The 17,909-nt window shown below is 33.4% G+C and overlaps 1 protein-coding gene across 2 annotated transcripts in view; it reads right to left on the bottom strand.

Moving 5' to 3' along the window:
- The window catches only part of SLC12A2 (solute carrier family 12 member 2), a 115,088-nt gene that overhangs the window by 34,144 nt on the left and 63,035 nt on the right, over positions 1 to 17,909 (bottom strand). For both annotated transcript variants that reach the window (XM_082380695.1, XM_082380696.1), the window contains exons 8-16: positions 17,679 to 17,806; positions 17,498 to 17,582; positions 14,856 to 15,007; positions 9,608 to 9,715; positions 8,398 to 8,521; positions 7,261 to 7,362; positions 5,281 to 5,436; positions 4,587 to 4,686; positions 173 to 284 (exon numbers count right to left, since the gene is read on the bottom strand). In XM_082380695.1, the coding sequence (XP_082236821.1) occupies positions 173 to 284; positions 4,587 to 4,686; positions 5,281 to 5,436; positions 7,261 to 7,362; positions 8,398 to 8,521; positions 9,608 to 9,715; positions 14,856 to 15,007; positions 17,498 to 17,582; positions 17,679 to 17,806 (1,067 nt within the window). The remainder of the gene's footprint in view (positions 1 to 172; positions 285 to 4,586; positions 4,687 to 5,280; positions 5,437 to 7,260; positions 7,363 to 8,397; positions 8,522 to 9,607; positions 9,716 to 14,855; positions 15,008 to 17,497; positions 17,583 to 17,678; positions 17,807 to 17,909) is intronic.

The raw sequence follows: 17,909 nt of genomic DNA, 5'->3' as shown, positions 1-17,909 counted from the left end.
ACTGAATTCCATTTAGGTTCCTTAGTTATCGGGAAGTAATTTTTCTTAGCCAAAGCAATATAGTTTGCTAAGACCTACTCAAATTATTTCAAATCTAGAAAGTTCCACAAATTACAAATGATATACACAGAGTGAAAAATGTTTTAATATAGAAAACAAAATTAGTACTTACCACATGTACGTGACCACAGATCATCAAACCAACATTTTTTGTGAAATCATGAACAAGATGAAGTAAAGCTGGGCGTGAGTTTGGAGCACCTGTCATAACAAGACACTGTGGCCTAATTTAAGATTAAAAAGAAAGAGAAGTTTAGGGTTTTGATAACATGGACATGATTTTAAGTCGCTTCTCTAAGAATATATTATTACACTAGACACTCCTTTATGCAACTGTCCTCAAGACAGGCCACAAGATTCTCACACAAGATGACATAACTAGGGTTCCTTGGTACGTGAGAAATGCAGAAAAACAAAACCTTCTTTGAACAACCATCATACCAAATGTCCTAAATTAATAGGTAATATTATACATCAAGATTCTGGGAGGCACTACAGAAAGAAATGACCATGCTGGTTAAAAACATGTAACAACTTTTCATCTTATAAAGGAAATAAATATTCCAGTTCTTCCACAGAGTCCACAAAACTTCCTTAGAGCATGGCCTTGCCTTCATGTAAAAAACAGGTCACTTTCCTTCTTAGCTTGATCACATCATACTTACTTCTACTTTGTAATATCAGCCCTCCCTAAGCTAGCTTAATTTTAATGACGTCATATGAGTAAAACCACCTGTGGTGAAGAAAAGGTTTCTATTTGAACTAAAAGTTTTAATTCTAATTAATTATGATGAAAGCCAAAATTGAATTCAATTGCCTTTGCAAACACAAGACAGTGGCAAGACTTTCATGTATTTTTAACTCTTGATTTTTGTTGACGAGAAATAAAAATCAACCTTGTTTGAGGAAAAAAAAATCAGGTATCCATTTTATAAATTCAAACAGATTCAGAAAAAAAATTTTTTTTTTAAAATTTTGATTATTTTTTAAAATTAAGTTTTATTGGAGTATAGTTGCTTTACAATGCTATGTTAGCTTCTACTGCACAGCAAAATGAATCACAACAATGTGTATAATTAAAACAAACTTTAACAAAGAGCAAATAGACTAAAAATTCTGACTTACCTACTAAATTGTTAGGGTAGTTCCTAACTATACTTATAAAATAAGCAGGAAAACCTGAATAAAGACCTAAAAATGGTACTAACTCATTCAGAATTTTCGCAAGCTATCTGAAAAGCCAGTTCTGCTTGGGGGAATTGCTTTGGGGCAATCGAATACGAAGTCCTCCTCTAAGGCCCAGACTGCTGGTAGTGCAGTCTCTCCACCTGAGCTTTAGCAGGCGACACGGCTCCCCAGCTAAACGCTGCATTTCCTGGCCTTCCTAGCAGCTACAAGTGGCCCTGTGACTGATTTCCAGCCCGTACGATGTCCCTAATTCCTTGTCCTGTCCTTGAAAAAGGAAGCTGGCCACCCTCCATACTTTTTTCCCCTTTCCTGTAAGCTAGGCCGTGGCGGCGGCGGGGGGGGGGGGTCATGTCTTTGACCATATGGACAGAAAAACACATCCTAGGGAATGGCAGACTGACAGATAAAGGAACGTGTAACTTGCATGACCAAGTGAAGCCAATCTACTTATCAGCCATGAATATCCATCTACCTCTGGACTCTCACATAACACTGATATCTATCTTGTTTAGCCACTTAATTTTTTCAGCTTTTTGTTATGGTAGTTTAACCTATTACTAAAATAACCTATTACTGAGGGAAATGAACTTGTAATCCCTATCTTTACTATCAATAAATAGTAAACACACCACAAAGGCATAATTTGGGTGTAATGTTATCATTCCAAAGAAAGGTATAGAACAAAATATATTAGGGATTACTTCTAGTAACAATGACAGAGTATGAACATCTGCCTTCATCTTTACTCCCTCCTTAAAAATCTCCATAGTATGATGGGATTTTTTAAGTCACCAAAAATATGGAGAACAGGATAGGACATAATAGCATTGAAATTTTGAAAGCCAGAAAGCAGATGGAAGAAAAATAAAGGATTTGACAAATCAGGAAAGGGCTAAATTACAAATGAGCATAAGAGAAAACTGTGAAGCCACCTGATTTTATACCTAAGAATCAAAATGCCTAGGACTTAGAGGCAATAGATGTCTCTGGAAATGGCAGGGGTAATATGTTAAAGAAACTAAAATAAGAAGGACTGATTTAAAGTTCGCATAAGAAGCACCTAGATGAACCCAAATCATTTCCATCACTATGATGGGCAGCTGTCCCTGTCCCTCTCCAATCCTGTTAGGCTAGGGCTTATTTGCTAGAGAGACCTCTGGTCTAAGGGCATAAGCAGCTACTTTAAGTAGGGGAGTTAGGAGAACATTTACTATACGCTGAACCCTGAGATCTCTGAGCTGCCTTCCCACTTGGCTCTCAGAACTCTGGTAGCCAGAACTTTATCAACAAGCAGAAGATTAAAAGATTCTTATCTGAGAAATCTAATCAGATCAAAATAGAAAACCTTTAAGATGACTTAAATTTCTTAAAGAACCAGCAAAGCCACATTAATCTACATTAAGGGCTTCACTGACAAGCCCCACCCACCAATGCAGAACTTCCCTGGCCCAGGATCACAGATACTTCAGACAATGCTAAATCTAAGAACCCAAATTAAAGAGGCAGGAAATAGTGAGAAAGACACTTCAAGGAAATAGAAACTATGAAGTGAAGAAAACAAAATCTTTTGGCAAATTTGGTGAACGCTGAGATAGTGATAAATAGAAATTTAAACAGGAAAAATAATTTATTGCCTACATAGAAAACAAAAAGCCTGTACAGGAAAAAAAAAGCAATCATAATTTACTACATGGCTGAGCTCTTGAATCATGCTTAAAATGTCATAATATAAATATCAAGTCTAATATAATCAAAATAATGACATAAAAAATACCCAGGGACGGTGGAGTAAAGGGAAGTGTGCACATGTGTGGTGGGCATACATGGATGAAAGAAATCAGCAAATAACGCCTGAAGTTAAAACTCAAACAATACAACAAGACAAACACTCTTTTTGGGAATATGAAGTAAATATTACACGATTCAGTTAAAAGTGGTTGCCTATGGCATGAGAGAAACAGGGATTTGAGAAGTGGGGCAATTGCTAATTTTCATGACAAACCTAAGTTTTTCCTCTTTAAACTATGCTCATGTATAATTCTGATAAAAAATTTTAAAACACTTATTAGAATAACATTTTAAAAAAATTTCCCCATTACTATAATAAGCCAAAGCAATAGTTTTTTATTAATGACAAATTAACTCTGACTCTTGGTCATACTCTCAGCTCTGGAATACAACTTTTTACATAAAGGAATGATTTCTATTTTCTGCCATATTTGGCATCAACTAGTCAAAATGTTCAAAATGTGCTGCATTTAAAGTTTTCCTCCCAGGGCTCTCATTTCTTTTTCTTTTTCCAGTTTCTCTCTACTCCAAAGCTGAAGATCTGTGGTCTCTGGAAAACTTTCATTCTAGAAGAAAGTTGGCGGCAGAGCGGGGAGGGGAGAACCATGTTTCTTCCAGGGAGAAATTTGGTAGAGCACTTCTTTTCTGGCACGTATCCACTCTGGAAGTTTTCTTTAAAAAAGATTTTGCCTTTTGGTTTACTGAAACAAGGAATTTATTTCTGTGATTACTGTGCAGAAGCCAGTGAGAAGTGATTACTCATGACTGCGGAAAGTCACCTGTTCAGAACCAGGCTTACGTGAACAGTATGAGAATGGCTGTCTAATTATCTATTGTCTAAAAATGACAAGCCTACTTTTAGCTTGGTATAAGTAATAATATACAATTTCTAAGAATCTATATAAATAAACAATACTCCTGGATTTACAACAGTGCTTTAGTAACTGAATCTCATCAATTATTAGAAGCATGTTAAATTAAGGAATAGTTTTTAAAATGATAACTGATAAACTATTACAAGATAAAATATAAAGTAATTTATTGAAGAAAGTAAGAAATACTCTTCACTCTAAGGCATTGATTCTTTATCACTAAAACTGGTTTCCAGTACCACAATGAGAATGAAGCCACTACATGAAAATATTTACTGCCTTAGTAAAATTGCAAAAAGGGGATTTTTATGAATTTCATCCTCAGTAGTTATATAACTACTGAGGCCACAGAGGGGAAAAAAAATGGCCACAGAGGGGGAAAAAAACTTTACTTTATGATACCTACTATTTAAAAGTTTTCAAATGAGAGACCGCCAAAACTTTCACAACATTTTTGCAGGGTAGATGATAATTTATCTCTTTGTAAAATTTTGATAACAAGAAACCTCAACCTTGTTTTTGAATAAACTGCTCAAATCAAACCAAAACAAGAAACAATACCCTATTCTTTTAGAGAAATTTTCATGAAATATCAGCATATGAAAATGTTACTGAACAATAAAGGAAGAACTGATTGCCACCTAAGACAAAATGTTTCTGTGTTACCTTATGACTTACCTGAAGTTTTTCACATGGTCTTCCACTCCAGAAAGACGAATCGAATGCTGCAGTGCGTTCAGGTAAGTCAGGGCTTGTGTGGAGGATCCCCAGTTCACATCTGTGGGAAGACAGTATTCAGGCAGCAGCTTAATACCCGTTGTAACAAGTCATCAATAACAAGTACTTTCACATTTAAAAAGTCAATTGCTAAAATAAACTACTGTGCTCAGGACTTTCAATAGTTCAAGTTCATGGCATGAAATTAAGACAATGCTAATCTGAACTACAATTACATTTAAAAAAAAAGTACAACTTAGAAAAGACTGGGATGATTGGGCTGCAGACACACTGTGCGTGCAACTCAAAATGAGCCTTTTACAAATAAAGAAAACATTTAAAAATTACTGCTTATACAGCCAAAGGTCTAAAAGGAAAGAGGCAGATCTATGATTGTTATAAAGTACTATTTATAGTACTGAACAGTTTAAGTTATTTGAACAGGCAAATTTTACCTCTTACTGAATAAAAAAACAGTCTGGACACAAATGATGATTTTAGACATTTGTTACTTTAGAGACTTAATAAGCATATTAGAGAAATAATTGTTTCTGAGATGGTTAAAACAGTATCTTCTTTGTCCATTTCATTTCTAAAGCCACCATTCTAATCCAAAACTTCATTCTCTCATACTTGGATTACAAAATGTAATTACCTGGTTTTTTGTAGGTAACGTAAATGTAAAGTCCAAGAACTATCACATACGTTAGCAATGCAGCCCACCAGTTAATGACAAACATCACTATGCAACAAAGAATTGCTCCAAGTAGTGATATCCACATGTTGTAGTATTTGAAGGCAGGGCGCCATCCTAACAATAACAAACAAAATAGATAAATAAAAGTCACTTGGATACCTCATCTGCTTTAGACAGTGGTACATACGTATGCACAAAATAAATTTCTCTGCGGCTGCTACACTAAAAGGTCTTTAAATGTGAACTATAAGGCTAATTATAACAGTGAAGTCATAGACCATTACTGATCACAACATCATGATTCTTGACCGCCATGAAGTGGGCACATCTATTTATGTCCACATTACCCTATCTTACTAGTTCTGTATTCAAAAAATTCCTTACCAAAAAAGTATAAATCAACTTACCCCAGTGAATGCTAAAAATTAGAGAAGATTAAAAAATTAGGTTTCAAATTGAGTACTTAATAGTGTGGTTTTATTTTCTGTGTTTTAGCAGGAGACACATCTATATCCTAATGAATGTATAAAACAATTCAAACAAACTGTTCTGCAGAATCATTAAAAAATTCATCTACTTGCTAGAAAAACTGTGAGTTGACTATAGAAACATACCTTCCCATTTGGGGAAGTATTTATGAATTAATAAGCTCACTCGAAAAACTGTTGAAGACCGTGTTTTAAATTTTCATTCATAGGTAATTCCAGAGCCCAAAATACTATTTTTAAATCATTTCAATAAAACTTATATTCTTTTCTAAAATTAAACTTTTAATTTTGAGATAACTGCAGATTCACACAAAGTTGTAAGAAATAATACACAGAGATTCCGGGGACCCTTTACCTAGTTTCTCCCAATGATAACATCTTGCAAAATGCTATCACGATATCACAACTAAAATATTAAGACAGTCAAGATAAGGAAAAGTCCAACACAAGGATCCCTTGTGCTGCCCTTTTATAGCCACACCCATACCCACCTCTAAAATTTATATTCTTAAAGTAAAAACTGAAGCTAAGATGTTTGTGTCCTAAGTTCCCATACTTTATCTTTCCTTTTCTGAGAAACTTTTAGACCCTTAGAAGGAACAGTGCTTTTGTTCCTTATTTCCTTCTCTGATGTCCAATTGCTATCATGGTTTATAACAAAACCCATAAAAAATGTATATGGAGTAATTTTTCAGTTGATAAAGACCCCTTATATTAGAACTCCACAGAACTCATTGTGTTAAAAATATTCCTGGATAGGTTTATATCATAATAATGTTCTTAGAACTGAAATAGCAATCAGCTAAATAAATAATAAAAACAGAAAAAAGCAAAGTAATTCTTTCACAGTGTCAGAATTTAAAATTAATGCTATTTTAAATTCTTTGAAGACAAGAAACAGGCATTATTTAGCAATAAACTTCATGATAAAGAGATCTTTGAAGACTCAATTTGACTCAACTATAAAGGCAGAGTGAAGCACTAGTGAGATAATTCTCCACATGCCATCTTTTAAAATGTGTTAAAGTTTTGTTTTCTTGGGATTCCCTAGTGGCGCGGTGGTTAAGAATCCGCCTGCCAATGCAGGGGACACAAGTTCGAGCCCTGGTCCAGGAAGATCTCACATGCCGCGGAGCAACTAAGCCTGTGCGCCACCACTACTGAGCCTGCGCTCTAGAGCAAGCGAGCTACAACTACTGAGCCCACGTGCTACAACTACTGAAGCCCACGTGCCTAGAGCCTGTGCTCCGGAACAAGAGAAGCCACTGCAATGAGAAGCTCATGCACCGCAACGAAGAGTAGGCCCTGCTCGCTGCAACTAGAGAAAGCAACAAAGACCCAACACAGCCAAAAATAAATAAATAAAATAAATAAATTTATATATAAAGTTTCATTTTCTCTAAAATCAGACATTACCACATTTACAGAACTTTTAAAAAAAGTAAGTCACCTGGAGATTTTGCAAGTGATGCATGAAATACTGAAAAATTGATCAATGCATACGATGCAAGGAAGAAGTTAGAGATAATTGGAGCAATGACATTCAGTTCAGCTGCAAAAGAAACATGAAGCATATTTAACTGACATATTAGACCTTTTTTTAACTCTTTAAAACTATGAATTATTTCAAACCTTTAGATAACAGCATAATGAATACTCCTACATCCACAAACCAGATTTAATGAATTTTGCCATATATACTTTATATACTTTAATTTTCAGAAATCATACCTTATGTACACAGTAGAAGCCCCCTTTATACCTCAACTCATCAAAGTTGGAATATTCTTTCCAGTGACATTATTTCGTTTTACTACACACATATATGGTCCATAAGCATTGTGTAGCACTGTTCTGGGTGTTTTAAAAGTTACGTAAATTATATCATACTATATTATCATTCTGCAATTTGTTATTTTCACATATATTATATTTGAGATTCATCCATATTAATACATGAAAACCAAGTTTATTCACTTTTTTACTACGGAATATTATTCTGCAGCTTCACTCTTCTGTTGATAGGTACTCAGGTTGCTTCATTTATCACTATTATAATTAATGACACTAAGAATATTCTTATATATGTGAGTTTCTATAGGGTAAAAACCCCTAAAAAGAACTGTTGGATCATAGGAAACTTAACCAAATACATTCTTAAATATCACATGAGAGTTAGTTTCCGGTAGTATAATCAGACTTTTAATAAAAGTCCAAGGTCTTCTTTAGCAGTGAAAGACCCATTAGCTTCCTTACGATCAGAGGCAACAGTACCAAAAAGTAGATCGGCGGACGTTCTACCTTCATGAAAGACACTGGAATCCTTTTCCTTATGCTATTATCATATTTGTTTTAGGGACAAGAACCTAAGAGTTCCCTCTAGCCCTAATGGAGAATTAGTGATGGTAAGAATTTTAGCAAATATTTAACAAGTGCTATTATTTGCATTATTTTCTAAACATTCCTTTGATCAAAAAGAAACTAACTTAGTATTGCAGGCAAAGTAACATTTTGTTTATAATTCAGTGTTGACAGCTGATACTATAAATGCACCAAAATCTACATTAGCGTACATTTATAGACTAACCAATTAAGATGAATCCAAGTGCAATTAAGAATGTTAAGATGTAGCCACGAAGAGGTTCATTATTTTTCCCATAACCTTTAGCAAACATCTGGAAAGCTGGGTAGATGTTGTCCTTACATAAGGCCTAATGAAGAAATGTAAACATTAAAATGAAATATATCAAAATAAGACATACAGATCTCCTTACAGTTACAATAGGTTAATCAGGAATGGAGCCCAAGTTTCTAATTCTTGGTCCTCTTTCTTTCCCCTCACGCTGCTTCACCTACAAACTGTAAAGGAGATTCAATCATTTCTAGCATCAGAAAGACAGGAGGTTTAGAATACACTGAAGTTTTTATACATTTTATTCCACCCCAGGCTGAAATTCTTATATGAATAAAGAGTCAAAGGAGCAGGCATACACATAGAAGAAATGTGGAACCTTGAGAAGTATGACAGACGTGTGACCTATTTGAAGAAAACCAAGTCCAAATCCTAGACTCAAAACAAATGAAAATCCTAATTATAAAACATAATCACCTTTCTTAAAACAATACTGAAAATAATTTTAGTAAATATTCTACACCTCTACTGTACTAACTAGCTACAACAAAAAATTAAGAACAAACAAAAAGAACAAAGGAAATTAAGAACAAAGCTGCAGAATCAATATCTCATTTGTTTTAGTAATAAAAAGTATTTTCTATCCAGTATCAGCCGTTTATTTAATGCTCATTAAAGGGAGACAATGTCTATCATTTATTATTATATCCTGAGTACCTAACATAATGTATAGCACGTATTAGACATTCAAATATTCATAAAATAAAACATTAATGTTGGCATTATGCTAATAGGAATAAGATACTTTAATTCTTTTGATTTATGGTCTTGGACTATACTTTTTATCCTTGTTAAGACATTATGAAAATTTATGCTAACAGTATGTCCATAAAGCAAAAATTCATCACCACTTCCAGAAAGACAACTCAAAAATTACACCCTGAGAGTAGATATAGGCCAAGTGTTTATATATACACATCCACATTCATATGCATAAAATTAAATATGCCACTCTTGATATATGTGTTTGTATATATGTCATATAAATATCAATACATGGGCTTGATAGAAGTAAACAAATAATTTAAAAATATTAAAAATCCCATATTGAAATGTATTACCTTAACTGCCCCTTTAATAAAATTTGTAACGTGAAAATACTTACCTGAAATATTTTGGGCGCACTCACAAGGGATGCTAATGCAGAAGAAAGAGTGGCTGAAAAGATACCTGCAGAAATTAGTGGTGCAAAGCCTGACACCATGCTCATTACCTTAAAAAAGTGACAAAAATGGTAAAATAAGTCTTACATAAAATTCAAAAAAGAACACAACACTTCATCTTTCTTATTCCTATGAAGAACACTAATAGTAATTCTGGGAGAAATCTGATAAAAATAACAGTAGTAAACAGTAATAATGGTTACGTGCGTTACAAACTTCTGAAACTGATTTACCACCAGCCCCAAATGTAAAAAAACTTTTTATTTTGTAAAATGTCAAAGGCACACACAATGGCAGAGAGAAGAGCACACTGAACTACAAAGTATCCATCGCTCAGTTTCAACAGGGCCAATCTTTTCATTATTGCGAATTAAACCCCAGATCTCATTTCATGCATAAATGTTTGTGTGTACCTCTAATGCGTAAAAACCTTTAAAAACTGTAACTACAAAGTCACTGTCACAGCTTAAAAACTGGGTAATTCCTTAACAGCATCAAATACCCAATCACATTCAAAATCCCCAAATTATTCCTCTTTTCTTGCTTTTTAAAAGTTTGTTCAAATCAGGATCCACAAAAGGATTACATTTACATTTGGTTGATACGTCTCTTAAGTCTTTTTCAATCTACAGGCTCACCCTTTCCTTTACATTTTATGATTTTTATGTCATTTCTCCTAGAGAAACCCCACGCTCTGGATTTTGCCGATAATCTCCACTGCCTTGTTTAACTTGTTCCTCTCACCTCTATTTCTAGTCAACTGGTAGGTAGGTAGATCTAGACAAGTTGATCAGACTGAGGTACAAGTTTTCTGGCAAGAGTATTCCAAGGTGGTTTGATATACTTCTGTCAGGAAGGTTGTTTCCTTTTTTTAATGTTAAGATAGTAGATTGGTATTGTGGTTATGTTTTTTGTTTGTCTTTAAAGAGTACTTATTTATTAAAGCTAAAAGTAGAAATATCCAGCTGAAAGGATCTAACTCCAGGATTTGCCTCTAAATAATCTAGGAAGTGGGGAATCATAAATAAAACAAAATTAGCCATGCGCTGATAACTGATGAACTTGGAAAATGTGTATGTTAGGTACATTATATTGCTTTCTCTATCTTTGTACATGTTCAAACATTTCCCTATGATGAAGTTTAAAAAAAAATGGATCACTAACTTAGACGATGAGAAGGCAATCAAATAAATCCAAACAGAGGAGCACTATACAAAATAAATTGCCTGGACTCTTCAAAATGTCAACATCCTGAAAGGTTAAAACAGGCAGGCTGGGAACTCCTCTAGATTAAAGAATTTAAAAATAACTAAAGGCCATGTGTGACACCAGATTGAATCCTGGATCTGAGAAAAATTGATCTGGGACATTACTGGAAGAAGTAAGGAAGTATGAATATGGAATATATATTTAGAGAACAGTATTTCATCAACACTGAATTACTTGGGTGGGAAAATTTACCGTGCTTGTACAGAATGTTTTAAATACTTCAATCTGATTGTCATGTTGTGATGTCTATAATTTATTCTCATATGTTTGAGGAGAAAAATACTATACATATATATATAAAGATAAGGAAAATGGGGCAAAATATAAACTACTAGTAAATACGAATGAAGGGCAGGTACACAGGTTTTCACTGCACTGTTCCTTGTGAACCTTTGAAATCTGTCAAAATATTAAATTGATTTGGAAGAGTTGTTTAATGGATTCAGGTACTGTCAACTTGATCTATGCATTATAAATTTTACCAGTAGTGAATGATGATCACCACCTAGATTCATTACTTCATTAGTGGAGATTTACCTTTCATTTATATTGACCAAGAACATGCCAACTGAGACCAAGGAGATAAGGAAATCAGGTTTTAGGCTGTTTATTATACACTTGCCTATAATTTAATATTAAGCCTGATGTAAAACTAGCTCTGGGCACAATCCCTGGCCATAATACCTAAGTCTGGTTTCATGTATACATAAACCACCTTGTTTCACTTAAATGTCTCTCCCTGCATCTTTCAGAAGATTTAGGTTTAAACCTGAAGAACATATTTAAGAGTTTTAAGAAACATTAGCATTGACTTCTCTGAGAATCTCCGGGAGAAAAAACTCATTGAAAAGATGATTTTCTATTCAGCCTTTTAATTTAGTAGTTACATACACATGATACATTTTTCATAATCACTATTTTTACACAGTTATTATTTAATGCTAGATTATCTAGCATTGCCAAATCTGTCCTTAGGGAAGGATATTATAAAGGATAGATAAGGTGGACCAAGATAAAAATAAGCAGACTTGACTTCTGTTATATATACTTATCAGATAATACAAAATTCCATGTCTGTCTGTAATGCCTTCAAAGTTAAGTAAGTACAAAGGCAGGAGGTAAATGAAGAAAAAAGGGGAGAAAAAAGAATATGATACATTGATAGATTAAGCCAAAACTGACACCAGCAACATTACATATAACTGCAACATTTCACCTTTCATGCTTTGAGGAAAAGATTCATTTTCTTTTCTTCCATCACCTCTGAATTAAGATAAATAATGCTCCATGCTTAGCATCTAGAAACTATGCTTCTATGATTTGCCAAGTTTCCTGTTTTCTAGTTATACATTTATCTAATAACCTTTGTGTTTCCCACCATTTTATGGTAAAATATGAGTAGCAAGTAAATGAAAATGCATTCAAATAATAGTAACATCAGTGTTGTCCAAAATATATAGTGGAAACAAAGATGAAAAACAAAAGATGGTCTGGTCTTTAATAAGGGGGGGATAAAAGACAAAAGTCTAATAAAAGGTAAAAAAAAAAGTGGCAAGTAAAACAAATGGTGAGATTTTGTGTGGGGAATGTGTGTGTGTTGACGATTTAGGGTTCAAAAAAATCTTCATGGAATTGGGTTTGAAGAGCAGACAGATTTGGACATATAAAAAGAAAAAGCCAGTGCATTCCAAGCAGAGTGAAGCACCAAATAAAGCAAAAGAGTAGGGTAAGCGTGTGCATGTATACATATACAAACACGTAATGACTGGAGTTCAGTCTGGATAGAAGCAGTGGGACTTTAGTTTGGGTATGAAAGGCTTTGACAGAGCAAAGAAGCTCACATTTTGTTTATTAAGCAGTGGGGAGTCAAAGGTTTCAGAGGACATTAAAATGTAGAAATAAGAAACATAAAACTAAAGAAAATTAAACATTTAAGAAAAATAAAGTGACCCTATTATATATATGCATATATTTATCAACTATATGCAAAACAGCATTATATAGCGTGCCTTTGTATAGATTTCGTGATGGAGTCTCCACTTACATGCTCCTCAGTTATGTTCTATTCACCATTCTTCATTCTCCAAGTGACAAGCAATTGATAATTTTACAGGATTTTCTTTCCATTCTGTATCGCTTTACAAAGTATTTTTTTTTAATTTACTTAAATTGGAAAAGCAGCTTTACATACACCAAACTCTCACACTTTGCTTGAATGAGTCCATACTTAGACTTGATAAAGACAACACACTTTTGTATTTCAAGGCAACAACACAGAAATCTGATTGGCATTTTCAGTCACTGGGCAGAGACCAACATCTGTGCCTTTCATACACAGTATCAATGTCCGAATTGGCCTGAATAATTAGCTGGACATGAATACTTTCTTTCATTCCTACGATTTTGCCTAGTCTTATGACTAGAAAAAACAAACTCCTATTACATAATTTAGTTCAATATTTTTAACCACTGAAAGTGCAGTAAATTGCTTGAAACTATACAAAAGAAAATACAAATTATGGCATTAAAAATTTAAGTTATAAAATTTTAATGTAAAATACATAGATTCTACATAAAATGTCTATATAATGTTCTGCAATACATTAAATCCTCAACTATTCTGTTTATTATGTTTACACATTATTGGAGAAACACTAGGAAGCAAAATTTTTATTTTCCACTTTGAATTAGCAGTACCATCTATTCTATGAATTTACCACAGAATATCTTGTTTTAATCTCCTGAATTTATACCTTTGTGTTCTTTTATTTCTAGCATCCTGAGGCTTATCAAGCAACTCTCAAAATATCCTCCAAATTTTAGTGATTCCTTTTCCTCTTCTATCTAAAACCCATAAATTTTACAAAAATTTCATTTTGCTTTCAGTACCTTATAGAGGTAATAATAAAACTGATATTCTCCAAATACTTGAGCAGTAATACTAATCTTTACACAGTTCATATGTTTAATAGTTCACAAACTTTCAAGCATCCATTAATAATTTTATTCTGTTGTTCAAGAGTGGTTTAACACAGCATCACTATAAGATAGCCAGATCTAATTAAATAAGACTACTGATACTAATCAATACTTTTTTAAAAGGGCATTCATATATAAAGCAATTATGGAGAAACCTCAAATTAGAAAACTGAACTCATTTCAATTAGTATGGATTTAAACTGCTCAAAATAAAAATGAAATACTTAGATGTAAGTCTAACAAAATATGTACAGGATTGATATTCTGAAAACTACATAATACTTATGAAAGAAGTTAAAGAAGATCTAAATAAATGGAGAAACGTAAGTGTTCATGGGTTGGAACACTCAACATAGTAAATTTATCAATCCTCCCCAAATTCATGTACAAGTTTAATACAGTTCCTATCAAAATTCCAACAAGACTTTTTTGTAGATAAACATAGATTATTCTAAAATTTATTTGGAAAAGCAAAGGAACTAAAATAGCTAAAACAATTTTGAAAAAGAATAAAATAGGAGGAATCAAGCTACCTGATTTCAAGACTTACAACCAACTATAGTAATCAAGAAAGTATGGCATTGGTGGAGGGATAGACACAAAGATCAATGGAACACAACAGAGAATCCAAAAATAGACCCAGCACATATGACCATGTGTGAGATGCTTTCTTGCTTTCTGAAACAGTATACTGTATATTATACCCTATGATAAAAGTGTTGCCCTCTGGGGCCCTTTTGCCCTTGAACAGGCTCAGATTTCATTCTTTCATATTCTTCTGTTTGCCCAATTAGTTGCGTACAGTCTTTATTGATATCTGGGTATAAAGTAACAACAATCCTCCCTTCTAAGTTTTTGCTATACTCTGAATGGTCAGAGTTGATAGCAGTCTGACCTCTAGATGAACACAGAATGTCTGTATAATATAAATTTGATGCTCACCTGGAAGTTGTTCATTAGGCCATAGGAACAAGGATTGCTTTCGCAAGATGAAAAGTCAAAGTTTAATTTGCAGGCTGCAGAAGTACAGTTTGTTAGCTCTGTTACAATAGTGTCATTAACGTTCCCCGTAGCATCCCGAACAACACAAGAACCTGAAGCACAAGTGACAATGAGGACAAAAAAATCAAACTAATGCTTACATTCATTTCAAAATTATATACACCCATAAAGAAATTACAGTGCTGACTGTATATACTTGCTTATTATAGCATACATTGTATTTATAATTAAGAAAGGTTTACCTGGAACAGAATTTGGAAAGCATCATGGTCCCCAGTATTAAGAATTATTTGGAATAACATATGATGTACAACTAACAGTAATGACCATTCCTTAGAGTTCATATATTCTTACTTTTGAAGCACTTTAACATTGCTTTCTCATCATATATGGGGTAAAAATCACAGGCATTACAACAAAAACTAAACAATAAAACAAAAATTAAGTTTTGAAAGGAAGAGTTTTTTAATGACTAGACAGTCTGTATACAGTTCTTCATTCTTAAATTTCTTCTTCGAAGTTTCAGAGCAGTGTTTGCAAAACCATCTCCTTAAAGGTACTCCTGAAACCACTGGAGGTTGAGGGCAGAACAGAGAGAGCCCTATCTAACCCTAAAGCAGCTATGCCTTTATATTTCATATTTTGATGTTCTCCATCAGAATTGTCTGGGGAAAAAAGGTTCCACTGCTTGAGCTAGTTACACAATTACTAGTGTAGAGGTGATCTTTACTGACTCCGCTACTGAATAACAGGGAGAAAGGGCTACTCCTGTTGCCCTAGTGTAGACAGAATGAAATGAGTACGAGGGCAAGCATTATTGGAGCGTCAGATAAAAACAGAAATGTTTTCCTGCAATAACAAATTATTTCCCATGAAACATAATCAGTTATATCATTTTTTAAACTAAAAGTAAATTTTCCATAGCTAGCTTATGTATAATGTATATAAACAGCGGTCCCCAATTTTTTTGGCACCAGGGACTGGGTTTGTGTAAGATAATTTTTCCATGGACGGGGTGGGGATGGTTAGGGGTGGGGTGGGGTGGTGGTGGATGGTTCAGGCAGTAACGCGGGCAATGGGGAGCGGCAGATGAAGCTTCGCTCATTCACATGCCGCTCCCCTCCTGCTGTGCGGCCTGGTTCCTAATGGGCCGCGGACCAGTACCGGTCTGCAACCCGGAGGTTGGGGACCCTTGTATACAAGCATGCTAGAAACTTTTAGGGGAATACAAAAATATTTTGCTAATAAGCTTATAAACCTAATTCATTTTCTTTTTTCAAAATGAATTTCAGGTATTTATGTATGCATTGCAACGATAAATGTAATCGAGTTACTTTTTCAAATGTTAACATAGCCCACCATGATAATATTATTAGCATTTCTAACTCTTGTTTAGTAAAATTTCAAAATTACATTTATGCAAATTAGCAGCTCAGTTTGTAAAAACAGTTCCATCATTACTTCCCAACACGATTGAATATATGGCAAAAATAAAAATTTTCTTACTCAAATATATGGAAAATTTATATTCTGTAGTTGATGAATTTGGAGTTTGTGACTCTTCTGATTAGTACTAGACTAAGATTTATTCTTGTAGTATGCTTAAAAATTTTAACTGTAAAACCTGAATTTTAGAATTTAGATATTAAAGACAATGCTTACATTTTAAGAACATATGTTTTCTGGGTAAACGATGTACTTTCATGAATGTGTACTAAATTCAAGACAAGACAGTATCTACAGTCAATGTATGCAAATTATATGTAAACTCAGTAGTTATTAAATTTTTTTCTGTACTATGTTTCAGTTAAGAACCTCCTATTATAAATAGCCTTTTAAAATTATTTATTTATTTGCTTATAAATAAATAAACACGAAAACCCTCTTTGCCATGAAAACAATTTTTTTAAGGAAGTGCCATTATCATATGGTTGGTAACAAAATCTCTGACCTTTTACTTCCTCATCTATAAAAGATTTAGAGACTGGCTGACCACTTAAGTCCTTTCTTCAAGTTCTAAAATGTTATGATTCCATGAATGTATTAAAGTGGTTTAAAACCATTTTCATTAATTTAATAACACTTTTCATTCAATGTAGTATCTCCTGTGCATTGAAATTAGGTTTTATGGTAAAAAATGCCAGGTATTTCTTAATAGCCTTGAAACAATCTTCATACAACAAGATTATGTAAAAATATAAAATAACAGTCATAAACAAAAATATTCCAAAATTTGTAAAGCTCAGAAAGTAAAATGCATTTACTTCTACATACGAATTACATTTTCTGTAAATATATCTCAGTGAAATTTAAGAATCTGCAGATAAGATTTTACATAACTTTCTAACTTACTAATTAATAGAAATCCTAGAGGAAAAACCTTAGAGCATTTGGTGACTTAGATAATGTCTACAGAATCACCACTAGTTTACTTAAGTATTTTTGAAAATACAAAACTTCGCATCTTTTTATTGAAATATTTCTTAATTTAAAAGTTAGAAATATAATGTCATGAAAATGAATGTTTATAGTATGTACATCATTAAATTTCTGAAACACATAACAAATGTAAGGTTATTTACCTACAGATACTGCAATTCCTATGTAAACCACCGTAGTAATTAAAATGGCTAAGAGTGTTCCTTTGGGTATGGCTGACTGAGGATCCTAGAAGACAAGAACATTTTTTAAGTCTACCTTTAAAAATAAATATATGTATATCACTTTTTGTATAAAATCGATACAGCACTTTATAATACTTACTGCAAGATCACCTGAGATATTTGCTCCAGCCAGAATACCAGTTGCGGCAGGAAAAAAGATGGCAAACACAGAAAAAAAGGTCTCTTCCTCTCGAAAATCTGGCCCAAAGTTCTCATTAAATATTTCAGCTGTAGAAAACAAAATATTTTTGGCAATTAATGGATAGCAGATTAGACCATGATAATTTAGGTTAAGAATAAGTGTTTATCTAAGACCCCTGACTTTTCTTCA

Source organism: Balaenoptera borealis (genome assembly GCF_965194805.1).
Source record: "Balaenoptera borealis genome assembly, chromosome: 2".
NCBI classification, from domain to species: Eukaryota; Metazoa; Chordata; class Mammalia; order Artiodactyla; family Balaenopteridae; genus Balaenoptera; species Balaenoptera borealis.
Note: the sequence above shows the minus strand (reverse complement) of the source record. Positions and strands in the feature narration are given on the sequence as shown.